Source organism: Lactuca virosa, chromosome 8, assembly GCF_052849685.1.
Source record: "Lactuca virosa cultivar CGN04683 chromosome 8, Lactuca_virosa_CGN04683_v6, whole genome shotgun sequence".
In the NCBI taxonomy this organism is placed as follows: Eukaryota; Viridiplantae; Streptophyta; class Magnoliopsida; order Asterales; family Asteraceae; genus Lactuca; species Lactuca virosa.
In genome coordinates, this window is record NC_136433.1 from 287,175,197 (window position 1) to 287,201,832 (window position 26,636).

At 40.7% G+C, this 26,636-nt stretch overlaps 1 protein-coding gene and 3 long non-coding RNA genes across 4 annotated transcripts; 1 reads left to right on the forward strand and 3 right to left on the reverse strand.

The window, feature by feature from the left end:
- Nucleotides 1–1,768: 1,768 nt before the first annotated feature.
- LOC145128251 (uncharacterized) lies at nucleotides 1,769–3,152 on the reverse strand. Its single transcript, XR_013716772.1, has 3 exons — nucleotides 2,978–3,152; nucleotides 2,319–2,420; nucleotides 1,769–2,008 (listed from the first exon to the last, which is right to left on the reverse strand). It is a non-coding gene; the product is annotated as an uncharacterized LOC145128251 (long non-coding RNA).
- Nucleotides 3,153–4,543: 1,391 nt separating this feature from the next.
- Nucleotides 4,544–6,918, forward strand: LOC145131597 (uncharacterized). The gene is made up of 5 exons (XM_079066269.1): nucleotides 4,544–4,773; nucleotides 5,013–5,386; nucleotides 5,492–5,559; nucleotides 5,641–6,110; nucleotides 6,192–6,918. Exons 1-5 carry the CDS (start codon nucleotides 4,544–4,546, stop codon nucleotides 6,916–6,918), a joined length of 1,869 nt encoding a protein of 622 aa, XP_078922395.1.
- Nucleotides 6,919–24,881: 17,963 nt separating this feature from the next.
- Nucleotides 24,882–25,425, reverse strand: LOC145128991 (uncharacterized). Its single transcript, XR_013717232.1, has 3 exons — nucleotides 25,300–25,425; nucleotides 25,182–25,215; nucleotides 24,882–25,103 (listed from the first exon to the last, which is right to left on the reverse strand). It is a non-coding gene; the product is annotated as an uncharacterized LOC145128991 (long non-coding RNA).
- Nucleotides 25,426–25,682: 257 nt separating this feature from the next.
- On the reverse strand, nucleotides 25,683–26,290 carry LOC145129720 (uncharacterized). The gene is made up of 3 exons (XR_013717629.1): nucleotides 26,182–26,290; nucleotides 25,979–26,090; nucleotides 25,683–25,883 (listed from the first exon to the last, which is right to left on the reverse strand). It is a non-coding gene; the product is annotated as an uncharacterized LOC145129720 (long non-coding RNA).
- Nucleotides 26,291–26,636: the final 346 nt, after the last annotated feature.

The following is a 26,636-nucleotide window of genomic DNA, read 5'->3' on the forward strand; positions in this document are numbered from 1 at the left end:
CATCTTTTGAGGTTGGAGAAGCTTTTATCTTTCTGCCTAATTTGATTGTTCTTATTTGTCCAGCTGTACATTGAAACTTTTTAAATGATTCAGAATTATACTTAAACTTGTAAGCATAACCATATTTACTAAACTTTTGTAAATCATGAAAAATAGTCTTATTATTCTTTGTGGTGGACCTGACCAGCGCACAACCAAGTGTACCCGATCCCCTAGTCCTTCACTTGACTCACATATACATGTAAACAAGGAATTAGTCCTAATTTCCCAAAGATGAAGGTCTCATTCATCATACAATACAAGTTGCATGATCCCAAGTTTCTATCCAACTGAAACTTGGGTGATGAGAATCTTTCCTTATTTGGTAAATTTAGACACTACCACAAACGAAATAATCAAATCCATATTGCTAAAATAGAAACATACAAACATCAATTTTCACAAATGCCATTGCAAGGAAATGTAAATAGGATAAAATAAATCTTTTATTTTATTTATATAATTGCGGAAAAACTTTTCCTTACAATGCAATTACAAATGAAAACTATGCTATTACAAATTTCTAAGCAATCTATCATAACTCCTAAGCAGCAGCTCAAAAATCCGATCATCGAATCAGGCGATCAAAATCCATCTTTTCACTATCAGATTCAGCTCACTCTTCTTTTAAGCTTCCTTTATTTTCTTTGATCCTACAAAACATCAAAATGCGACCCTGTCACATCATGTATTAAGAATCTCCAAAATAGGAACTTAATAGAGTTAGATAATGGACTTACCTGAACTAGATTCAAACTTTTTGACTTTACCATCCTTATGGTCCTTCAAGTAGTGTTTTTGGGTTAATGAGGAAATTACAAAAAATGGGAGATTGTTATTAAGAAAATATATCTTTTCAATATTTATGATAAAATGACCATTTATTTCACAAAATGAATTTTGCAATTTCTAAAATTGCTTTATTAACGATCCCGGTACAAAAACAAAAACGTTAGAGAACATTTATATATTTTCCTTCTGCGAAATAACATCATCATTTTGCAAAATATGATCGTCATTTTTCCAAAAAAGAAAAAAATATATCAAAAGAAATAATAATTTCATGAAAATGGTTAGTTGGTGATAAATATTGAAAATGTAGTCCTTTTCTTAACAACACCCTCCCATATTTATGTTATTTTGCAATTATATTTTTTTGCTAATGGGTATCTTTTGAACATTTATCACATAATAACCACCAATTTGGTGAGATATTGATATCATTTGTGGTAAAGATTCCATGATATGTATTAATTCTCAGTTATTCATATTTTTTATTCATGGACTTCATGAGAAGTGCTTCAAAAGTGGAACCAAAAATGATTGAGAAATAACATGCTTAAAATATAAATAAGGAAGTCATTACATTGTCATTACCAAACTATTGAACCTTTGGCAGTTTGACCAAAGGTTCTGAGAATATATCCGACCAACACCATATCAGAAAAACCTTCCGGACAGCAAGTTGCTTTTACTTTTTGTTGGAATACGAAAAAATTAAAACAAATAAAGACCGACCCAAGGCGAATACGGGGATTTTTACTAGTTATTTATAATAATGTTAGAACGACACTAAAATAATTTCAAAAAATTTATTTTTGGTGTAAGATATTAATTAGGAATGAACAAGTACGTACATTATTTTTATGCAAAAAATTATCGGCGCAGATGATTTTAATGGTTATAATAATTGAAAATAAAAATCAAAATAAAATAACATGTCAAACATATTATAAATCATTATTGGCCCCATACATATTTTAATTGCCAGTTTGTTGGCACATCCCTAGCAAAATAAAAACCGTTCATCTTTACTAACCAATAACAATTATTCATCCTAAATACATTCGTTCCACATTCTTCGGCCACAAGATTATCGAAAACATGAAAATCGATCTCACTAATTACTTGATCATCCGTTCCCATCCAATAAAAGTGATCGATGTACTTTGTTGTATCAAAAAAATCCCTACAAAATGTCAATACAAATTTCCCCCAATTCATTCTCCTCTTTAATTTCCGTCACATTTTTAAATATCTTTTAAGCATCTTTTATTCAAACAGTGAACAACACCTTAATAAAAAAAAGCACAACATATTTTGAATATGTTAGGGTGGAACTTAGAAAGTAGAATATGCAAGCATATAAATAGTTAAATAAATTCCACCATAATAACAATGGGCAAGTCACATTTGATAGGAAGAAGACATATTGATGGACTTTTGAACATGCGTGAATTGTTTATCAGTAAATTGGTGGATGGAAGAGAAAAACTCACTTGCTTGAAATACGTTAGAAAACATATGATGAAAGGTTTTGCAAATATATAGAGAAGGTATTTGATAAATCCAAAGCGCCTTTTCACGTAAAAAATATATTTCTGAAAAAAAAAAAAAATGTAAATCATGATTTCATACTAAACCTTTTGGACAAAGTAATCAAAAATTCCAATAACATGTCCAAAATACAAATAAACGAATCCGATATTTAGAAAAAAAAAATGATTTAATGAAATCTAACAAAAAAAATTCAAAATACAAACCTAAAACAAAGTAAGATTGTCATTTACTTGAAAAACCGACATTTCGTATTCCAAAATTTCAAAAACAATTCCAAAATCCGAAGCCAAAACCAAAATTTCGAAAAAAAAATATTTTATTTTACTAAAATATAACCAAAAATCATAATGACAAAAGTAAAATATATTCTGATACAAAGGCATAAAAACCAACCATTTGAGACTTGATGGTCAGTAAATAGATAAAAAAAAATATATCACTTCCAATTTTTCATATATGCCCAATCATTTTTGTTCCGTTCTATTTTGGATTTTTCTTATAAATAATTCAATAAAAGCGAAAGTATGAATGCAGAAATATAGCATACTAATAGAAGTTTATAAAGAAGTGTGAACTCTAACTAAGAAAATTGTTGTACCTTATCAGTTACAAAGAACAGCTAGGAATGATCTGGAAAAAATTTACTTCTTGTTGTTGGATCATTTGAAAAGCTATTTGATCAACGATTCGCGAAAAAAGGTATAAAATATGTCAAAAAATCCCTAGTCCCTAACTGATAGGTGTTTCTTATACGGCTTGTATAGAAGATACGGTTAAATTGGAGTAATAGTCAAGAAATATCTGATTACAAACACAGAATGGAAGAATGAAATTGCCTTGTTTCTTCTGAGTGATCATTGAAAGCAACATCTACCAGCAATACTATATAAACCTGAATGAATGACTATTTTACCCTTCGGCCTATTTAATACATACAAATAACACAAAATAAACATATATTCAATAATCATTATGAATTTAAAGCTTACATTATCATATTCCAATATATTGTTGAGAAGGCAGAAAAACAAACTTATGAAACATATATAAACGAATGTGGATGCAAAAAAAAAAAAATCAAATTACTTCTTAAAAAATGTCACAACAGTATCCATGACCATGAGGATAGATTGGATCATAAAATGAAAGCATACTTAAAGGTGAAAACCTGAGCTGGTTGATGTATTTTCTTTAATTATAAAGTATATATCAGGTGGTTAGATGAATGAATTTTTTTTCGAGTATTATTTTAAAATATAACCCACTGAACAACAAAGAAGCAAGGGTATATTCGTCCAAAACACCCACCAATGAACATAACGATCTAATACAACTTCAGTTAGACCCTATGATTGTGTAAATGCAGGCTATTGATCCATCAGTACCATTTTTGTACAGTAGTATACCATGTAAAAAGTAAAAATATACAAAAAAAAAAAATCAGGAAAACTACCTGATGTTATATGGGCAAATGTCATATTAGCCCATCAAACTTTTCGTGTTTGTTTTAAAAGGTCCCTAAATTTTTTTTTTGCACATTAAAGAAATATACTTTCATTTCTCTGTTTTAAAATACCCTTATGTTACCTTTTACCGGGTTGATAGGTAATATACATGCCACGAGGGAAAATGTCGGTGACACGTCATTAATGAAATGGCCACATGTGTTGTACTTATATTAATTTGTTATAAAGTAAACCGTGTGCGTTATACAATCCCCTCCCCCTTATTGAAGAAACCCCTCGTCATTGAAGAAAACCCTCGTCGTCCCACCATAGTAACTGAAGATCGATGGCTATATTCCTGTCAATCAAAGTTCATTTCCAAGGTGTGTTCATCAACAAACCTTTTTGCTATTCTGATGGTGTTCATCATGTGTTCGAGAACGTCGATTTTGCTGGTATGTCATTTAATGAGTTTGTGGGTTTTCTTGAACGATTCACACAAGAGAAGTGTGAGAAAGTTTATTATTGTCAACCCGATTTACAAATCCCAGAAGGTTTAACCTTGATTTCGAATGAACGTCAATATCAAGAATTTATAGACATTGCTTATCAATGTGGAGTACAAGTTTTTGTTTACATGGACCATTTTGGTACTACTGTGCATGTAAACGAAGGCAAATGAAAATGAAAATGAGGATAATTGTTCTGTCAAGTCAAACATGTCAATCGAAGGGGAAGACGGTATTGACCTAACTGAAATTAAGAGTCCACAAGAAATCAACATGGAAGGAATAACCTATGAAGGAGTAAGTCAGGGTAATGAAAATGAGGAGGCCACAGAAGGTGATCCAAAAGATGATGAAGATGATAATGTCCCAGATGTGAAAGGAAAACCGATGTTTATTGAAGACATACCTTGGAAGAAGCAGTTGCCAATTCTAGGTATGAGGTTCACCAACCCTAAACAATTAAAATTTATGATTTGTAATTATGCTGTAGCAAATGGATATCAATTGTACTTTTAAAAAACGACAGTAAAAGGTTATTGGTTAAGTGTAGTAATGGTCAATGCACATTTAGGCTTTGGGCATCATGGATGAGTGAGGAGCAGTCTTTCCAAATCAAGTCCCTTATCATTAACCACAATTGTGCAAGAAATTTTAAATTAGGGTCAATTGTTAATTACAGATGGATTGGTAGTCATTTCACCCGGGAAGTGCTTGAGAATCAGAAATTCAATGTTAGGATGTTAAAAGAGGAAGTAAAGACTAAATTTGGCATAGAGGTTAGTATGGGACAATGTAGGAGAGCTAAGCAACATGCAATGTCTCTTGTTGAAGGTACCATAGTGGAAAATTATGCAAAGTTGTGGTCCTATTGTGAAGAGATAAAAAGGTCTAATCCAGGGTCAACAGTCAAGTTGTCTGTGAACTCTATGCCAGATGGGAAAACTTACTTTAGCAGGATATATATATGTTTGCATGCACAAAAGAAGGGTTGGAGAAGTGGCTGTAGAGGGATAATAAACTTAGATGGGTGTTTTCTAAAAGGAATGTGTACTGGTCAGTTATTATGTGATGTTGGTAGGGATGGTAACAATCATATATACCCAATAGCTTGGGATGCAGTTTGTGTTGAAAATAAAGACAACTGAAAATGGTTCTTAGAAAACTTGCAAGAAGATCTGCATCTTGAAGGTGGTTTTGGTAGGACATTGATGTCAGATCAACATAAGGTATGTTTCTACTTTATAATGTCATACCTAATTTCTTTCAAATGTGATATAATTCTGAATATTATGATGATATAAATGGAGGGGATAATTGAAGCTGTGAAAGATTTATTTCTAGAGATAGAACATAGGCAATGTGCCAGGCATGTTCTTTCTAATTTCAAGAAGAAATTCCCTGGGGCTCAGTCTGAGAAACTATTTTGGAAGGCTTGCAAGGCCTCAACTGAACCTCTTTTCAATTCTGCAATGAAAGAGATTCAAATGATTAGCCCTGCTGCTTATGTGCATCTGATTGGAAGGAATCCAAACTCATGGTCAAGAGCATTTTTTCAATTAGGAAGGGGGTGTGATGCAGTTGAGAATGGGTTGTCTGAAAGCTTTAACAATGTTATATTAGAGGCTATGAAGAAGCCAATTATTACAATGTTGGAGGATATTAGACTATATGTGATGCAGAGGATATGTAGTTTGAGGCAGAAAGGGAGTGGATGGGGACATCTTGATGTATGTCCAAACATAAGGCTTGCCCTAAATGAATTAAAGATCCAACAAAGGTACTATATTATTCACCATAATTGAATTGAATATCCAGTCAAGGTACTTTAATTACCCCTGTTAACTTTTATTATTTGTAGGTACTGGCAAGTGCTTCCTAGTGGCCTGAATACATTTGAAAAAAGAAACTTAGGAGAGTCTTATGGAGTTGATCTGGAAAAGAAAACATGTTCTTGTAGGATTTGGCAAATGAATGGGTATGGTTGTGTACACTCAGTGGCAGCCATTAGTTATGTAAATAGAGATGTAGAGGCATTTGTTGATCCTTTATATCGTGCTTGCATATATATGAACACATACAAGTACACAATTGGAAGCATGAATGGGAGTGCAATGTGGCGCCCAACAGAGTACATACCACCTTTGCCACCATTGAAAAGGAAGATGCCAGGGAGACCTACTATTAAGAGAAAGAGGGACAGTACTGAGGTTACTGGATCACACAGAGTATCCAAGGCAGGCAAAAAGATGTTATGTGGTGTTTGTAAGAAATCAGGCCACAATAAGTCAACCTGTGATGCAGTGTCAAAGCCCCAAAAAAGTCAGGTGAAAAAGAGGAAGGCTGAAGGTGAAGGTGAATCTAGTGCATTAAAGAAAAGGAAGGGTCAAGGGCAAAATGGGAAGGGAAAGGGTGAAGGTGATACTAGAAGTGGAATTGGTTTCAAAATGGGAGAAGGTGAATGTGAGTCAACAAGTGGTGTGACTAAGAAGAATGGTAAAAAAAGTAGATACACTGAAATTAAGAAAAAAGTCAGAGAGGATACTAAAGAAAAAGTTGGCAAAAAAGGTTGCAGGCAAAAACGGTGAAGGTGATACATCAACCAAACCAATGGACTTGGATTAAAGATGTTTTTGGAGTATGTTAGTTATGGATGTATGGATGTTTGTTTTCTATTTGTAACATGAATATTAACGTGTCTTTAAAACACCAAGTTATGATATTAATGAATGTATGGATGTTTGTTTTATGTTTGTAACATGAATGTTAGTTTCTTTAGTTTAAAACATAACATGAATCTTTTTTTTTATAATTGTACTTCCAATGCAATTCCATATAACAATGGACTTGAATTATAACAATGTACTTCCACATAAGGTTATAATGGGAACTTCACATTTGGTACATTTCATTACAAACCATACTTCAAGGGGAAATTGAAGTCCTGCAACATACGACCTTCACATTTGGTACATTTCATTACAAACCATAACATCATATGCAAAGCAAAACTGTAACACCCGTTTATTTATTAAATAAATAAATAAAATAATGAATGAATAGTAGCCCTAAAATAACTAATTATATACCAAAGGATGGTCTCGAGGGGCCAATTGTCATAAATTTAGAAGTTGAGGACTGAAGGGTAAATTTTGGACCTTAACTGAAAAGAATTTGTCAAGAAAGGGGCGGTTTTGTAAATTCTGGATTAGTTTCTCAAAGATTTTAGAAGACAGGGGCTGTTTAGTAAATCCAGACTTATTATGAAAGAAATTTATGTATTCAGGGTGTGAATGGTAAATATTAGCTATGCTTTGAAAGAAAATATGAAGGGAGGGACTGTTATTGTCAATATGGGAAACATTTAGATGGAGTGGGTATTAAGGGTTCAAAACCCTAACCCTATCAACCATTCTTATGCAGCCGTCACCCTCCAACCTTATACATCCCTCCAGCCGCCACCATTCACCTCTTCAATCGCCGACGCCCTTCATTCGTGTTCCGATCCGGCGAGTCCAGCCGACTGCCGCCGCTGCCTTGCCATCCAAACGCCACAGCGACCACCAAAGCCACCGCCGCAACCATTGGAACGACCTCAATCGCTGATGCTTTGTCGGGGGTTGCCTCTGTCACAGCCCCGCTACCGGAAACGATGTGTTCGTTAAGACCGCCACCAAGATCGACGATCGACTGGGGTTTTGCTGCTGCGAGCATCGTGAGTGACCGGAAGATCGATGGTAAGCCCATCTGCCTTCCACCGCTGCTTTATCTCGTCACCATCAGCCACCATGGGTGGTGGGTGTGAGTTCGTGTGGCTGTTAGCTTGCTGTCACCGGAAACGAGCTCCTGAAGGCCACCATCTGCCCACCGCCATCAAGACCGCCGCTGCCACCTCTACATGGTGCTGCCGAAGCTGCTACCGCCATGTGTTTTCTGCCACCCTTGACCACCGTGTGTAGGTGGCAGTGGGTATTCACTGGGTGTGAGTCTATTTTCCGATGGAGTATACCATGAAGTGTGTGTGTGTGTTATGCATAACCGGGAAATCGAGGATTAGCCACCGCCACCACCGTGAGGTGGTGGCTGCCACCTTCTACCACCACCGGCCACCATAGGGTGGCTGTGTGTGTGCTTATGTTGTTTAGTGTATGTGTTTATTTTGAGTTTCAACATTGTAAAGTGTAAATTACAAATTGAATAATGGAAAGAAATTCGAAACCACCACCGTGAGGTGGTGGCTGCCGCCTCCTGCCGCCACCGGCCGCCGTGTCGGGTGGCGGTGTGCCTTGATGGTGTTTGGACTCGCTTGGATGTTTGGACAAGGGACTAAGAAACCCTAATGGGCCCAATGAAGCTTAATGGACCCAAAAGCCCAAACATGTGACTAATGGGTGTAATAAACCCTAATTGGCCTAAGGAAAACCCTAATGGGCTTAAGGACTTGGTTTTAGGCCTATTGGGCTAAGATGGGATTAGAAAACCCTAATATTGGATTTATGGGCTTGAACTTATTGGGACCCACTTTTGGGCCATTGGAATAGAATTGTGTGATTAAGCCCAATCACACCATATGACTTATTTAGAAGAATGATGGACTTAATGGATTAAGTCCTTAATGGGTTAAGTGAGAAACACTTAACCCTAATCGTCATTTTATGTGAAACCCTAATTTCACTTGGGTGTATTGTTGGACCTTTTATTCGGCCTTGATGATTGGGTTATTAATGGGCCATCCAAGATCAGACAAATGGGCTTGAATGATTAATGGGCTTTGGGGTAAGGTCCATATGAGGATTTGGGCCCAATTTGGAAAATTGGGCCAAAGATGGGCCATAGTGGGGCCTTAAGGATTATATGATATTGGGCCATTAAAAGGTCAAATGTTGGACTGGACTTTTGGTTGGGCCTTGGTAAGACCTTATATAGGTTTGGGCCCAATTTGGAAAATTGGGCCATATGTTGGGCTTTGAGTCCTAGTCGACTTTGGGCCTATGAATTGGGCCTTGGGCATGAATAAGCCAAGCTATGGGTAATGTAGTAATTGCCCAAAGCATGTACTTATGGTTATGTAGTGGAACCCAATTATTAATTGGGTAATGTTTTGATATTGACAGATCGGGAATCTGTCATCCAGCAGCTAGGGTTGAGTCTGCGGGACTTCAGCAGTGTGGGATTGAGTCTGCGGGACGTCAGCAGTGTGAGGTGAGTTACCTTCCAGTAGGGGTGGGTCTAAGGCCACAATGTCGGCCCACCAACAGGGGTAGTTGGTAGATAATTGTCTTTGTGATAATTATCTTGGTATGTTTATGTGATATGCTCATGAGATATGCTTATGTGATATGCTTATGAGATATGCTTATGTGATATGCTTATGTGATATGCTATGTGTGTTAGTGGTAGTAGCAGGGAATAGTTTTTCCCTGACTCGATCATTAGGACCAAAGGGTAGGTCAGTACCCCAGATATGCCTAACTGTATGATCATATCCTGTTATTGTATGATAGTGGTAGGGGTGAAATAGTCCCCGGTTACCGGTTGAAAGATACCGATGGCGGATACCGGTTGAAAGATACCGATGGCGGATACCGGTTGAAAGATATCGATGGCGGATACCGGTTGAAAGATACTGATGGCAATTACCGGTTGAAAGATACCGATGGCAGTTACCGGTTGAAAGATATCGAAGGGGTATACAGAACCCATGCAATGCTTATCTGTATGTTTACGATATGTTAGTATGTAATCAGCATGTTTATGATGTTAGTATGTGATCAGTGGTAGGGGTGAAATAGTCCTCGGTTACCGGTTGAAATGTACCGATGGCTGTTACCGGTTGAAAGATACCGATGTATTATGTGGTATGTGGTATGATGGGGGAACTCACTAAGCTTCGTGCTTACGGTTTACAGTTTTGGTTTCAGGTGCTTTATTTTCAAAGGAAAGGAGCCAGCTTGATCGCAGTGCATCACACTATGACTTCCACACATGAGATCCTTGGGATTACACTCTGATATGGTTTTATGACATTATGTTTTATTATTGACACTTTGGTTTTGACATGAGACATTATTATTGACAGTTTTATTGCATATGGTTTTATATTAACTTATTTAAAAATGAAAATTTTCGCCTTGAATTTTGGGATGTTACAAGTTGGTATCAGAGCCTTGGTTTGAGGGATTCGGGCACACTCTTGGGTGTGTCTGGACTCAAACTGAGGGGTTGGTATGAAAATTTTCAAAAGAAAATCATTTTATAAAAAGAATTTGGACGGAGAAAAGAACTTTGAAAAGAACAAGGTGTGATGCGTGCAATCAGCCGAGCTCAAGTAAGTTTTCCCCAAAATACGCATACATGTTATGTTATGATATGATATGATTATGAGAACTGCATGCTAGATTAGGGCTAAGGATCTAGGAGGATGCCTTATATGCCTATTATATGTGCTTGTAGACTTGCATGCTAGTACTGATCAATCAGTAATAGGATAGCCTGTTTAGGTTATGCCTGATTGTATGAGCCTTTGAATTTCATGTATAGATCCCTGAGTAGAGGATCAAATGGTTAGGTTCTCCATTGTCTGAATGTTGCTTGCTTTGTGCTTTGTGGGACTCTTAGTAATGTGAGCTAGCTATATTCATGAGGTAGCTAGTTGACATTACTGGGAATCTTTCAGCAGCTGAGGACTGGGTGAGTTCGGGAACCTAGGAAAGCCTAGGATATGTTTCAGTGGGTTAGTAGTGAGGCTCAGTGAGACTTGGGTGTACCAGTTTGTGGAAGTGGCTTGGAGGATTCGGGAGGATTACTGAGGAAAGTATGGATAGGTGTGGAAGGTAGTATTGGGCCCGTACTACTGAAAGCATAGGATCCATACTCGAATCAGTGAGAGTCTTGGAGAATCTAAGAAGCTTCAGGGAAGAGTTTGTGACCCAGTTTGGGGACAGAGGATGTTCCAGTTGTTACAGCTTTTGCATTGGCAAGCAAACTAGTGAGCGTGACAGGGTGTCGGACCCTGAAGGATATGATTTCCATGAAGTTGTAGATACTGTATCGATTTGGAGCACCCTGGAAAGAGAAGGTTTGTGCCAGGTGCGTATAGTAGAGGATCTCAGGAAGAGACCCATGACTTCTTATCATCGGGTGAAAGGCCAGCAGGCCTGAGTCAGTGCAACGCGTACGAGGAAGTACACGAGGGAGTTTATCACTCCAAGGGTTTAGGCTGCTACAGGTGTGGCAGGGTTGATCATGTCAGTTGGAGGTGACTAGGATTCCTCCAGATGTTGCGGGTATGTCATCTTTTACTGCTACTAGATGGATGTTGGGAATACGTATCGTTTTGGAATTGTGAGCGAGTTTGGATAAGTCGGATCTTGGGTCGGTTTTCTGGTAGTGTTTGGGTTATCAAGGATCATATATGCCATCCTCCATGCCGAAAGGTCCTTGATGAATCCACTGAGGGACGCATTGGGGTGATAGTTCTCCAGTAAAGTCAGCATTCAGGGGTTCTATCATTGTCCAGGTATGGTCGGTAATTGTCTATGGAAGAACTTTGGAGTTCAAGCACTACCGTTGCTAGGAAAGGATTAGTAGCAGGAAAAGGGTAATGTCAGTCGCGGGTGTTAGATGCATAAGTGGTTGGTCATCGCATGTTCAAGAGAATTGTATTTTCGCATGGGTTGTGTTCGGTTAGAGTTTAGTGGTACTGCAAGATTGGAAGTGGGAACGAGGATTCGTCAGCCAGAGTAAAGATTGAGAACTTCAATTGACAGCATGGGAGATGGATTGAGGTGTCAGATTGGACCAGATTTCGAGAGTATTCTTCAAGATTTCAGAGGATGGGCGATCTTAAGGTTTAATCAGTGATTAAACGCTAGCATTGGTAAGCACAGGTCGTCATCAGTGGGATATTAGAAAGCGAGACGGATTGGGAATTCTTCAATTCTCGCATGCCGTGAAGACTTAGTCGAATCTAAGTGGGGGAGAGACTTTTTATAAGTTCTCCAACTGTGAGTTCTGGTTGCGCAAGGTGCAATCTCTTGGGCACCTTGTCAACCAGAAGGGTATTCTGGTCGATTCGGCCAAGATAGAGGTCGCAATGCAGTGGGAGATTCTGAGATCTCCAACCGAGATTCGGAGCTTCCCGGGTCTTGCGGGATATTACCGGAGATTTATACGGGATTTCTCCGAGTTTGAGGTTCCTTTGACTCGACTGACCAAGAAGTCGATGGCCTTTCGTTGGGGGCCTGAGCAGCAAGCAGCCTTCGAGACTCTCAGACAGCGGTTGTGCGAGGCATCGATTCTCACCCGGCCAGAGGGTGTAGATGATTTCGTGGTTTACTGTGACGCTTTGATCACGGGCATGGGTACGGTACTGATACAATGGGGTCACGTGATAGCAGGTTTCGGGAACCAGGTTAGATTTCCGGTTAGGACTCAAGTTCAGTTGTGTGTTAGGTCGAGTGCGTGTTCGACCCAGTATGGAAAGTGTTGTAAGACTACGGGGGTAGCCGTAGCATTCACTAGCAATCAGATAGTTTGGAAAGTGTTGTAAGACTACGGGGGTAGCCGTAGCATTCACTAGTGGTCAGTTAGTATGGAAAGTGTTGTAAGACTACGGGGGTAGCTGTAGCATTCACTAGTGGTCAGTTAGCATGGGAAGTGTTGTAAGTCTGCGGGTGTAGCCATAGCGTTCACAAGCATTCAGATAGTATTAGAGTGTTGTAAGTCTGCGGGTGTAGCCATAGCATTCACTAGCAGCCAGATAGCGATAGAGTGTTGTAAGTCTGCGGGTGTAGCCGTAGCATTCACTAGGTTGGTAGATAGCATGAGTGTGTTGTTAGGACGCGAAAGGAGCAATGGTACACACCAGTTCGGGTGCAGCAATAAGGATATGGAAATCCACGGATTGGATTTCGGACTTACCCAAATGGATTAGATCTGGTTAAGCCAATAATGAGATGGTTGGGACGTCACTACAGATATGAGATCAGGGAAGCAATGGACTGCTTAAGGTCGTTTGTGATGAAAGACTACCATTGGTTAGGTAGCAATCACTTTTAGTTTTGGATTGGGTGATGTCAGGATTCGACGTATGGAACCGATCGGTTAGATCAGAAAGTTGTTTGAGCCATTGTGGCATGATAACTAGTGGCAACTAGTTCCAGGGAAGTATTTCGTTCAGAAGTCGTGTGAGGCAACTAAGTGGGGAGTCCTTTAGCTCCGCAGCCAGGCCTGAACCCGACATTTCAGATCATTGGTGAATGAATCGAGACCAGGCAGGTCTCGATAGATTTTGGGAAGCAACTATGTAGCAGCATACTGCTTCAGGCAGTTCAGTGTTCGGGCAGTTTCTGCGTTTGGGCAGTGTTAGTATTTGCGTTTCAGGTTGCAAATACGTACGAAATAGCTGGTTGATTGGGAAGTGGCAAGTCACTCACATCGGGGTTATTTGAGCCTTAGCCGAGTATAAGTGACCTGCAAAGGTAATTGGGCTTGTGGTCCCGATTTTCAGTGGGAACCTCGAGTTATCAGGGACTGAGTAATCAGATGAAAGATAAGTGGGCTAGATTCGACGATGATGATTCAGTAAGAGTGGTCTGTCAGGGATTCAGATCATCTCGAGACAGCAGATTTCAGACGGGGTAAATGAGAGCTTGTTGCGAGGGACCCGTTCACATATAGATTTTAGGGCCTTGCGTAGATTGGTCATGGCTGCCCTGGGAAGGCAAGGGTATGCCCTGGGATGGTGACCATGTTACTAGAGTGGTTGGGTGTGTAAGGAAGGATAAGGAATGATTTCGAGGACGAAATCTAATTTAAGCGGGGGAGAGTTGTAACACCCGTTTATTTATTAAATAAATAAATAAAATAATGAATGAATAGTAGCCCTAAAATAACTAATTATATACCAACGGATGGTCTCGAGGGGCCAATTGTCATAAATTTAGAAGTTGAGGGCTGAAGGGTAAATTCTGGACCTTAATTGAAAAGAATTTGTCAAGAAAGGGGCGGTTTTGTAAATTCTGGATTAGTTTCGCAAAGATTTTAGAAGACAGGGGCTGTTTAGTAAATCTGGACTTATTATGAAAGAAATTTATGTATTGAGGGTTTGAATGGTAAATATTGGCTCTGCTTTGAAAGAAAATATGAAGGGAGGGACTGTTATTGTCAATATGGGAAACATTTAGATGGAGCGGGTATTAAGGGTTCAAAACCCTAACCCTATCAACCATTCTTATGCAGCCGTCACCCTCCAACCTTATACATCCCTCCAGCCGCCACCATTCACCTCTTCAATCGCCGACGCCCTTCATTCGTGTTCCGATCCGCGCGAGTCCAGCCGACTACCGCCGCTGCCTTGCCATCCAAACGCCACAACGACCACCGAAGCCACCGCCGGAACCATTGGAACGACCTCAATCGATGATGCTTTGCCGGGGGTTGCCTCTGTCACAGCCCCGCTACCGGAAACGATGTGTTCGTTAAGACCGCCACCAAGATCGACGATCGACTGGGGTTTTGCTGCTGCGAGCATCGTGAGTGACCGGAAGATCGATGGTAAGCCCATCTGCCTTCCACCGCTGCTTTATCTCGTCACCATCAGCCACCATGGGTGGTGGGTGTGAGTTCGTGTGGCTGTTAGCTTGCTGTCACCGGAAACGAGCTCCTGAAGGCCACCATCTGCCCACCGCCATCAAGACCGCCGCTGCCACCTCTACATGGTGCTGCCGAAGCTGCTACCGCCATGTGTTTTCTGCCACCCTTGACCACCGTGTGTAGGTGGCAGTGGGTATTCACTGGGTGTGAGTCTATTTTCCGATGGAGTATACCATGAAGTGTGTGTGTGTGTTATGCATAACCGGGAAATCGAGGATTAGCCACCGCCACCACCGTGAGGTGGTGGCTGCCACCTTCTACCACCACCGGCCACCATAGGGTGGCTGTGTGTGTGCTTATGTTGTTTAGTGTATGTGTTTATTTTGAGTTTCAACATTGTAAAGTGTAAATTACAAATTGAATAATGGAAAGAAATTCGAAACCACCACCGTGAGGTGGTGGCTGCCGCCACCGGCCGCCGTGTCGGGTGGCAGTGTGCCTTGATGGTGTTTGGACTCGCTTGGATGTTTGGACAAGGGACTAAGAAACCCTAATGGGCCCAATGAAGCTTAATGGACCCAAAAGCCCAAACATGTGACTAATGGGTGTAATAAACCCTAATTGGCCTAAGGAAAACCCTAATGGGCTTAAGGACTTGGTTTTAGGCCTATTGGGCTAAGATGGGATTAGAAAACCCTAATATTGGATTTATGGGCTTGAACTTATTGGGACCCACTTTTGGGCCATTGGAATAGAATTGTGTGATTAAGCCCAATCACACCATATGACTTATTTAGAAGAATGATGGACTTAATGGATTAAGTCCTTAATGGGTTAAGTGAGAAACACTTAACCCTAATCGTCATTTTATGTGAAACCCTAATTTCACTTGGGTGTATTGTTGGACCTTTTATTCGGCCTTGATGATTGGGTTATTAATGGGCCATCCAAGATCAGACAAATGGGCTTGAATGATTAATGGGCTTTGGGGTAAGGTCCATATGAGGATTTGGGCCCAATTTGGAAAATTGGGCCAAAGATGGGCCATAGTGGGGCCTTAAGGATTATATGATATTGGGCCATTAAAAGGTCAAATGTTGGACTGGACTTTTGGTTGGGCCTTGGTAAGACCTTATATAGGTTTGGGCCCAATTTGGAAAATTGGGCCATATGTTGGGCTTTGAGTCCTAGTCGACTTTGGGCCTATGAATTGGGCCTTGGGCATGAATAAGCCAAGCTATGGGTAATGTAGTAATTGCCCAAAGCATGTACTTATGGTTATGTAGTGGAACCCAATTATTAATTGGGTAATGTTTTGATATTGACAGATCGGGAATCTGTCATCCAGCAGCTAGGGTTGAGTCTGCGGGACTTCAGCAGTGTGGGATTGAGTCTGCGGGACGTCAGCAGTGTGAGGTGAGTTACCTTCCAGTAGGGGTGGGTCTAAGGCCACAATGTCGGCCCACCAACAGGGGTAGTTGGTAGATAATTGTCTTTGTGATAATTATCTTGGTATGTTTATGTGATATGCTCATGAGATATGCTTATGTGATATGCTTATGAGATATGCTTATGTGATATGCTTATGTGATATGCTATGTGTGTTAGTGGTAGTAGCAGGGAATAGTTTTTCCCTGACTCGATCATTAGGACCAAAGGGTAGGTCAGTACCCCAGATATGCCTAACTGTATGATCATATCCTGTTATTGTATGATAGTGGTAGGGGTGAAATAGTCCCCGGTTACCGGTTGAAAGATACCGATGGCGGATACCGGTTGAAAGATATCGATGGCGGATACCGGTTGAAAGATACTGATGGCAATTACCGGTTGAAAGATACCGATGGCAGTTACCGGTTGAAAGATACCGAAGGGGTATACAGAACCCATGCAATGCTTATCTGTATGTTTACGATATGTTAGTATGTAATCAGCATGTTTATGATGTTAGTATGTGATCAGTGGTAGGGGTGAAATAGTCCCCGGTTACCGGTTGAAATGTACCGATGGCTGTTACCGGTTGAAAGATACCGATGTATTATGTGGTATGTGGTATGATGGGGGAACTCACTAAGCTTCGTGCTTACGGTTTACAGTTTTGGTTTCAGGTGCTTTATTTTCAAAGGAAAGGAGCCAGCTTGATCGCAGTGCATCACACTATGACTTCCACACATGAGATCCTTGGGATTACACTCTGATATGGTTTTATGACATTATGTTTTATTATTGACACTTTGGTTTTGACATGAGACATTATTATTGACAGTTTTATTGCATATGGTTTTATATTAACTTATTTAAAAATGAAAATTTTCGCCTTGAATTTTGGGATGTTACAAGTTGGTATCAGAGCCTTGGTTTGAGGGATTCGGGCACACTCTTGGGTGTGTCTGGACTCAAACTGAGGGCTTGGTATGAAAATTGTCAAAAGAAAATCATTTTATAAAAAGAATTTGGACGGAGAAAAGAACTTTGAAAAGAACAAGGTGTGATGCGTGCAATCAGCCGAGCTCAAGTAAGTTTTCCCCAAAATACGCATACATGTTATGTTATGATATGATATGATTATGAGAACTGCATGCTAGATTAGGGCTAAGGATCTAGGAGGATGCCTTATATGCCTATTGTATGTGCTTGTAGACTTGCATGCTAGTACTGATCAATCAGTAATAGGATAGCCTGTTTAGGTTATGCCTGATTGTATGAGCCTTTGAATTTCATGTATAGATCCCCGAGTAGAGGATCAAATGGTTAGGTTCTCCATTGTCTGAATGTTGCTTGCTTTGTGCTTTGTGGGACTCTTAGTAATGTGAGCTAGCTATATTCATGAGGTAGCTAGTTGACATTACTGGGAATCTTTCAGCAGCTGAGGACTGGGTGAGTTCGGGAACCTAGGAAAGCCTAGGATATGTTTCAGTGGGTTAGTAGTGAGGCTCAGTGAGACTTGGGTGTACCAGTTTGTGGAAGTGGCTTGGAGGATTCGGGAGGATTACTGAGGAAAGTATGGATAGGTGTGGAAGGTAGTATTGGGCCCGTACTACTGAAAGCACAGGATCCATACTCGAATCAGTGAGAGTCTTGGAGAATCTAAGAAGCTTCAGGGAAGAGTTTGTGACCCAGTTTGGGGACAGAGGATGTTCCAGTTGTTACAGCTTTTGCATTGGCAAGCAAACTAGTGAGCGTGACAGGGTGTCGGACCCTGAAGGATATGATTTCCATGAAGTTGTAGATACTGTATCGATTTGGAGCACCCTGGAAAGAGAAGGTTTGTGCCAGGTGCGTATAGTAGAGGATCTCAGGAAGAGACCCATGACTTCTTATCATCGGGTGAAAGGCCAGCAGGCCTGAGTCAGTGCAACGCGTACGAGGAAGTACACGAGGGAGTTTATCACTCCAAGGGTTTAGGCTGCTACAGGTGTGGCAGGGTTGATCATGTCAGTTGGAGGTGACTAGGATTCCTCCAGATGTTGCGGGTATGTCATCTTTTACTGCTACTAGATGGATGTTGGGAATACGTATCGCTTTGGAATTGTGAGCGAGTTTGGATAAGTCGGATCTTGGGTCGGTTTTCTGGTAGTGTTTGGGTTATCAAGGATCATATATGCCATCCTGCATGCCGAAAGGTCCTTGATGAATCCACTGAGGGACGCATCTTGCGGAGTGGGTTCCGCGCGTACCGTCATCATTTCGGATCTTTGTCGAGATCTATGCAGGAATATTATTTAGAGGATACTCGGTCAGGATTGGGGTGATAGTTCTCCAGTAAAGTCAGCATTCAGGGGTTCTATCATTGTCCAGGTATGGTCGGTAATTGTCTATGGAAGAACTTTGGAGTTCAAGCACTACCGTTGCTAGGAAAGGATTAGTAGCAGGAAAAGGGTAGTGTCAGTCGCGGGTGTTAGATGCATAAGTGGTTGGTCATCGCATGTTCAAGAGAATTGTATTTTCGCATGGGTTGTGTTCGGTTAGAGTTTAGTGGTACTGCAAGATTGGAAGTGGGAACGAGGATTCGTCAGCCAGAGTAAAGATTGAGAACTTCAATTGACAGCATGGGAGATGGATTGAGGTGTCAGATTGGACCAGATTTCGAGAGTACTCTTCAAGATTTCAGAGGATGGGCGATCTTAAGGTTTAATCAGTGATTAAACGCTAGCATTGGTAAGCACAGGTCGTCATCAGTGGGATATTAGAAAGCGAGACGGATTGGGAATTCTTCAATTCTCGCATGCCGTGAAGACTTAGTCGAATCTAAGTGGGGGAGAGACTTTTTATAAGTTCTCCAACTGTGAGTTCTGGTTGCGCAAGGTGCAATCTCTTGGGCACCTTGTCAACCAGAAGGGTATTCTGGTCGATTCGGTCAAGATAGAGGTCGCAATGCAGTGGGAGATTCTGAGATCTCCAACTGAGATTCGGAGCTTCCCGGGTCTAGCGGGATATTACCGGAGATTTATACGGGATTTCTCCGAGTTTGAGGTTCCTTTGACTCGACTGACCAAGAAGTCGGTGGCCTTTCGTTGGGGGCCTGAGCAGCAAGCAGCCTTCGAGACTCTCAGACAGCGGTTGTGCGAGGCATCGATTCTCACCCGGCCAGAGGGTGTAGATGATTTCGTGGTTCACTGTGACGCTTTGATCACGGGCATGGGTACGGTACTGATACAATGGGGTCACGTGATAGCAGGTTTCGGGAACCAGGTTAGATTTCCGGTTAGGACTCAAGTTCAGTTGTGTGTTAGGTCGAGTGCGTGTTCGACCCAGTATGGAAAGTGTTGTAAGACTACGGGGGTAGCCGTAGCATTCACTAGCAATCAGATAGTTTGGAAAGTGTTGTAAGACTACGGGGGTAGCCGTAGCATTCACTAGTGGTCAGTTAGTATGGAAAGTGTTGTAAGACTACGGGGGTAGCCGTAGCATTCACTAGTGGTCAGTTAGCATGGGAAGTGTTGTAAGTCTGCGGGTGTAGCCGTAGCGTTCACAAGCATTCAGATAGTATTAGAGTGTTGTAAGTCTGCGGGTGTAGCCATAGCATTCACTAGCAGCCAGATATCGATAGAGTGTTGTAAGTCTACGGGTGTAGCCGTAGCATTCACTAGGTTGGTAGATAGCATGAGTGTGTTGTTAGGACGCGAAAGGAGCAATGGTACATACCAGTTCGGGTGCAGCAATAAGGATATGGAAATCCACGGATTGGATTTCGGACTTACCCAAATGGATTAGATCTGGTTAAGCCAATAATGAGATGGTTGGGACGTCACTACAGATATGAGATCAGGGAAGCAATGGACTGCTTAAGGTCGTTTGTGATGAAAGACTACCATTGGTTAGGTAGCAATCACTTTTAGTTTTGGATTGGGTGATGTCAGGATTCGACGTATGGAACCGATCGGTTAGATCAGAAAGTTGTTTGAGCCATTGTGGCATGATAACTAGTGGCAACTAGTTCCAGGGAAGTATTTCGTTCAGAAGTCGTGTGAGGCAACTAAGTGGGGAGTCCTTTAGCTCCGCAGCCGGGCCTGAACCCGACATTTCAGATCATTGGTGAATGAATCGAGACCAGGCAGGTCTCGATAGATTTTGGGAAGCAACTATGTAGCAGCATACTGCTTCAGGCAGTTCAGTGTTCGGGCAGTTTCTGCGTTTGGGCAGTGTTAGTATTTGCGTTTCAGGTTGCAAATACGTACGAAATAGCTGGTTGATTGGGAAGTGGCAAGTCACTCACATCGGGGTTATTTGAGCCTTAGCCGAGTATAAGTGACCTGCAAAGGTAATTGGGCTTGTGGTCCCGATTTTCAATGGGAACCTCGAGTTATCAGGGACTGAGTAATCAGATGAAAGATAAGTGGGCTAGATTCGACGATGATGATTCAGTAAGAGTGGTCTGTCAGGGATTCAGATCATCTCGAGACAGCAGATTTCAGACGGGGTAAATGAGAGCTTGTTGCGAGGGACCCGTTCACATATAGATTTTAGGGCCTTGCGTAGATTGGTCATGGCTGCCCTGGGAAGGCAAGGGTATGCCCTGGGATGGTGACCATGTTACTAGAGTGGTTGGGTGTGTAAGGAAGGATAAGGAATGATTTCGAGGACGAAATCTAATTTAAGCGGGGGAGAGTTGTAACACCCGTTTATTTATTAAATAAATAAATAAAATAATGAATGAATAGTAGCCCTAAAATAACTAATTATATACCAACGGATGGTCTCGAGGGGCCAATTGTCATAAATTTAGAAGTTGAGGGCTGAAGGGTAAATTCTGGACCTTAATTGAAAAGAATTTGTCAAGAAAGGGGCGGTTTTGTAAATTCTGGATTAGTTTCGCAAAGATTTTAGAAGACAGGGGCTGTTTAGTAAATCTGGACTTATTATGAAAGAAATTTATGTATTGAGGGTTTGAATGGTAAATATTGGCTCTGCTTTGAAAGAAAATATGAAGGGAGGGACTGTTATTGTCAATATGGGAAACATTTAGATGGAGCGGGTATTAAGGGTTCAAAACCCTAACCCTATCAACCATTCTTATGCAGCCGTCACCCTCCAACCTTATACATCCCTCCAGCCGCCACCATTCACCTCTTCAATCGCCGACGCCCTTCATTCATGTTCCGATCCGCGCGAGTCCAGCCGACTACCGCCGCTGCCTTGCCATCCAAACGCCACAGCGACCACGGAAGCCACCGCCGGAACCATTGGAACGACCTCAATCGCTGATGCTTTACCGGGGGTTGCCTCTGTCACAGCCCCGCTACCGGAAACGGTGTGTTCGTTAAGCCCGCCGCCAAGATCGACGATCGACTGGGGTTTTGCTGCTGCGAGCATCGTGAGTGACCGGAAGATCGATGGTAAGCCCATCTGCCTTCCACCGCTGCTTTATCTCGTCACCATCAGCCACCATGGGTGGTGGGTGTGAGTTCGTGTGGCTGTTAGCTTGCTGTCACCGGAAACGAGCTCCTGAAGGCCACCATCTGCCCACCGCCGTCAAGACCGCCGCTGCCACCTCTCCATGGTGTTGCCGAAGCTGCTACCGCCATGTGTTTTCTGCCACCCTTGACCACCGTGTGTGGGTGGCAGTGGGTATTCACTGGGTGCGAGTCTATTTTCCGATGGAGTATAGCATGAAGTGTGTGTGTGTGTTATGCATAACCGGGAAATCGAGGATTAGCCACCGCCACCACCGTGAGGTGGTGGCTGCCACCTTCTACCACCACCGGCCACCATAGGGTGGCTGTGTGTGTGCTTATGTTGTTTAGTGTATGTGTTTATTTTGAGTTTCAACATTGTAAAATGTAAATTACAAATTGAATAATGGAAAGAAATTCGAAACCACCACCGTGAGGTGGTGGCTGCCGCCACCGGCCGCCGTGTCGGGTGGCGGTGTGCCTTGATGGTGTTTGGACTCGCTTGGATGTTTGGACAAGGGACTAAGAAACCCTAATGGGCCCAATGAAGCTTAATGGACCCAAAGCCCAAACATGTGACTAATGGGTGTAATAAACCCTAATTGGCCTAAGGAAAACCCTAATGGGCTTAAGGACTTGGTTTTAGGCCTATTGGGCTAAGATGGGATTAGAAAACCCTAATATTGGATTTATGGGCTTGGACTTATTGGGACCCACTTTTGGGCAATTGGAATGGAATTGTGTGATTAAGCCCAATCACACCATATGACTTTTTTAGAAGAATGATTGACTTAATGGATTAAGTCCATAATGGGTTAAGTGAGAAACACTTAACCCTAATCGTCATTTTATGTGAAACCTAATTTCATTTGGGTGTATTGTTGGCCTTTTATTCGGCCTTGATGATTGGGTTATTAATGGGCCATCCAAGATCAGACAAATGGGCTTGAATGATTAATGTGCTTTGGGGTAAGGTCCATATGAGGAGTTGGGCCCAATTTGGAAAATTGGGCCATAAATGGGCCATAGTTGGGCCTTAAGGATTATATGATATTGGGCCATTAGAAGGTTAAATGTTGGACTGGACTTTTGGTTGGGCCTTGGTAAGACCTTATATAGGTTTGGGCCTAATTTGGAAAATTGGGCCATATGTTGGGCTTTGAGTCATAGTCGACTTTGGGCCTATGAATTGGGCCTTGGGCATGAATAAGCCAAGCTAAGGGTAATGTAGTAATTGCCCAAAGCATGTACTTATGGTTATGTAGTGGAACCCAATTATTAATTGGGTAATGTTTTGATATTGACAGATCGGGAATCTGTCATCCAGCAGCTAGGGTTGAGTTTGCGGGACTTCAGCAGTGTGGGATTGAGTCTGCTCATGAGATATGCTCATGTGATATGCTCATGAGATATGCTTATGTGATATGCTTATGTGATATGCTATGTGTGTTAGTGGTAGTAGCAGGGAATAGTTTTTCCCTGACTCGATCATTAGGACCAAAGGGTAGGTCAGTACCCCAGATATGCCTAACTGTATGATCATATCCTGTTATTGTATGATAGTGGTAGGGGTGAAATAGTCTTCGGTTACCGGTTGAAAGATACCGATGGCGGATACCGGTTGAAAGATACCGAAGGGGTATACAGAACCCATGCAATGCTTATCTGTCTGTTTACGATATGTTAGTATGTAATCAGCATGTTTATGATGTTAGTATGTGATCAATGGTAGGGGTGAAATAGTCCCCGGTTACCGGTTGAAAGGTACCGATGGCAGTTACCGGTTGAAAGATACCGATGTATTATGTGGTATGTGGTATGATGGGGGAACTCACTAAGCTTCGTGCTTACGGTTTACAGTTTTGGTTTCGGGTGTTTTATTTTCAAAGGAAAGGAGCCGGCTTGATCGCAGCGCATCATACTATGATTTCCACACATGAGATCCTTGGGATTACACTCTGATATGGTTTTATGACATTATGTTTTGTTATTGACACTTTGGTTTTGACATGAGACATTATTATTGACAGTTTTATTGCATATGGTTTTATATTAACTTATTTAAAAATGAAAATTTTCGCCTTGAATTTTGGGATGTTACAAAAACAAAGGTTAAAATAGGAACTACATTTCATTTCATTCATCCATTACAACTGAGGTTATTGTCTTAACAAAAACCCCCCAAAAATTTGGTTCTAAACACCATTACAGCCTCAATGGGCACCATTGTTCAAAACAACCAACAACACATAACCTAATACATACATATATACTAGTAAATGATGAAATTAGACAAAAAGACACAACCTTCGACAACCCTGATAACCCAAAAGAGACTAATCGCCATCGTGCTACCTACGAACTAAACTACACCCACCAAAATCCCCATCCACTGCATTCGACGCAAACACAAACCCCAATCAACGACATCACTGCAACTCCAACAACACCCATCATTGTCACTTTCCTTTTCAAGTTGCGTATCTCCTCCCTAAACTCGCCAAGCTGTTGACGCATCTCATCTCGCATTTCCTCAATCTCCAATTGGGTTTCCATGGCATGAAGTTCGTAATTACTTGGTAAGTCTAGTTCTGAAGCTCTGAAACCACCATAGGAGAAGCTTTGTTCTGAGGCCATCTTCTTGATTTATACGTGGGAAAAAAAGCGAAGTCGATGATGTGAATGTTACGGATTAGGGTAACAAAGTGGTGGGGAAGACGGATTTAGGGGAAGACGGTTTATAAGGGGACCATTAGCAATGACTTGGCAATTCTTGGGGACCAAGATTTCAACAGTAATATTCCACGGTGGTGTCCATGTCACGAAAACAGGGGATAAACCTTTTACAATCGGTAAAGGGATGTAATTAAACGGTAAAATGAAAGTATATTTCTTTAATGTGCAAAAAAAAAGTTTGGGGACCTTTTAAAACAAACACGAAAAGTTTGATCGGCTAATATGACATTTGCCCATGTTATATTGACGCAGGGAAAATGCAGATGTTGTGTTCTTTTTTACCTCTAACCAGACAAAAAAAAAGGAAGAATAATACTCATATAAACAACTAACCATATATGAAATATTCAAAACAAGAAAAATCTGAAAATATTGTTTACAGTGTAATAAACTTATCTGAATGTCCAATCTAATGCTCCTCACAAATTGTATGTATATCCAAAGTTTTTTACTTTCTTCCATTTGCCTTCAATAATTCAACAATATCCACTACTCCTCCCCCTGTAGTCCTATCCTCGGTCCTTTTCCAAGTCCATATCTTCACAATCCTATGATTGCAACACTTGGGATTCAGGTTTCATTAAAATTCAATATATTTAGTAAATTAGTTGTTATAATATACCTACAAGTTCTAGCATTTGGTATCAGATTGTATGTTCCCTGCACAAGAAAGTAACACATATTCATCTCAAGACACAATTAAAACAGTATCTGATTATCATAGTTAACATTCAACAATATTACCAACTTCATATGGTTTCAAAATATTGCCTTAACTTCAGGGCGTAGGAGCAGGATTGTGGTCTGTTACGGATCAAAGGAACCAACCAATTAAACAGTTCTGGTTCACACAAAGCTCGAATGGGCAAAATATGCAGTTAATGGGAAATATCAGTATTTTAAAGAAATGTGTAAATAAGACATTATCCATTTAGGTAGGACCTGAATGCCATTACCTTCAGGCCGATTTTGAGCTCAATCATCCGGAACATTAACAATCTGAAAAATAAACAATAAAAAATATTTGAAAACCATCCAACATTTTATAAAGTTTGAACATCAAATAGTAATGTATTTATGAATAGAACTCACAGTTCCTTCAAGCATTTTAAGCAATGCTTGTTGAACCCACTTCACCATTTAAACTTTCAAGCATTTTAAGCAATGCCACTATTTAAACTTTCAGCCTGCATAGAGAGAAATGGTGGTAGTGGTGAAAGATTTCTCCTTTCATTTTTTTTCTTTGATAAAACAAAGATATTGAATCTCTAAAAGCTTCATTATCTCCATAAGTCCACCAATCCCAGAATTATTCACCTGCATATAATCTAATTAACATGAAAATAAAGATTCTATTGATTATGTTTTTAATTTGTAACACGGTTCTAAAAGTTAAAACATCGAAAACAAAATATGGAGGTACCTTGATTGAAAAACAGAGAAGATGATGGTAGTGGCCAGGTTGAGATATCTTGATCGATCAGTGATGGTCTTCGTATTGACGACGGTGGAGAATGTGGCGAGGGAACCCTTTGCTGAAAAAGTCATTTGTGGGTTAACATATAGAAGCAAAAAAAAAAAAAAACACAGGCATAACATAATAGAAAAGATAAACAAAGAAAATACCAAATTCAGGTTGAAGCGTACTTCAGACAGTGCTGTGCAGCGACAGACACCACCACGAGTCTCCTTTTTCTGACTTATCTAATCGGCGACTTTCACCTCCATCTTAACCACTGTCTAATTGCTCCGGTCCTTCTTCTTTAATTGCCATTATTTTATCAGTACTTTCACATAGAATACCTACGAAATAGAATGTCCTAAATTAGTAACGGAATAGCTACGGAATAACGATGGACGTACATCCGTAGGTATTCCGTTGGTAATTAGCTACAAAATAGCTACGGACTACCCACGGAAGAAAATAGATACAGAATAGCTACGAAATACCAACGGCTTTATAATTTTATTATTGTTATTATTATTATTATGAAATAGCAACGGCTTTATAATTTTATTATTGTTATTATTATTATTATTATTATTCCCATTATTATTATTTTTCACTATTCAAGTCTTAA

Bases quoted from the DNA above. Each gene is read 5' to 3' on its own strand.
- LOC145131597 (XM_079066269.1), top strand. From the start codon at position 4,544: ATGTCAATCGAAGGGGAAGACGGTATTGACCTAACTGAAATTAAGAGT. The intron at 5,560-5,640 runs GTATGTTTCTAC...ATATAAATGGAG, and splicing joins TGATGTCAGATCAACATAAG to GGGATAATTGAAGCTGTGAA. The intron at 6,111-6,191 runs GTACTATATTAT...TATTATTTGTAG, and splicing joins GAATTAAAGATCCAACAAAG to GTACTGGCAAGTGCTTCCTA.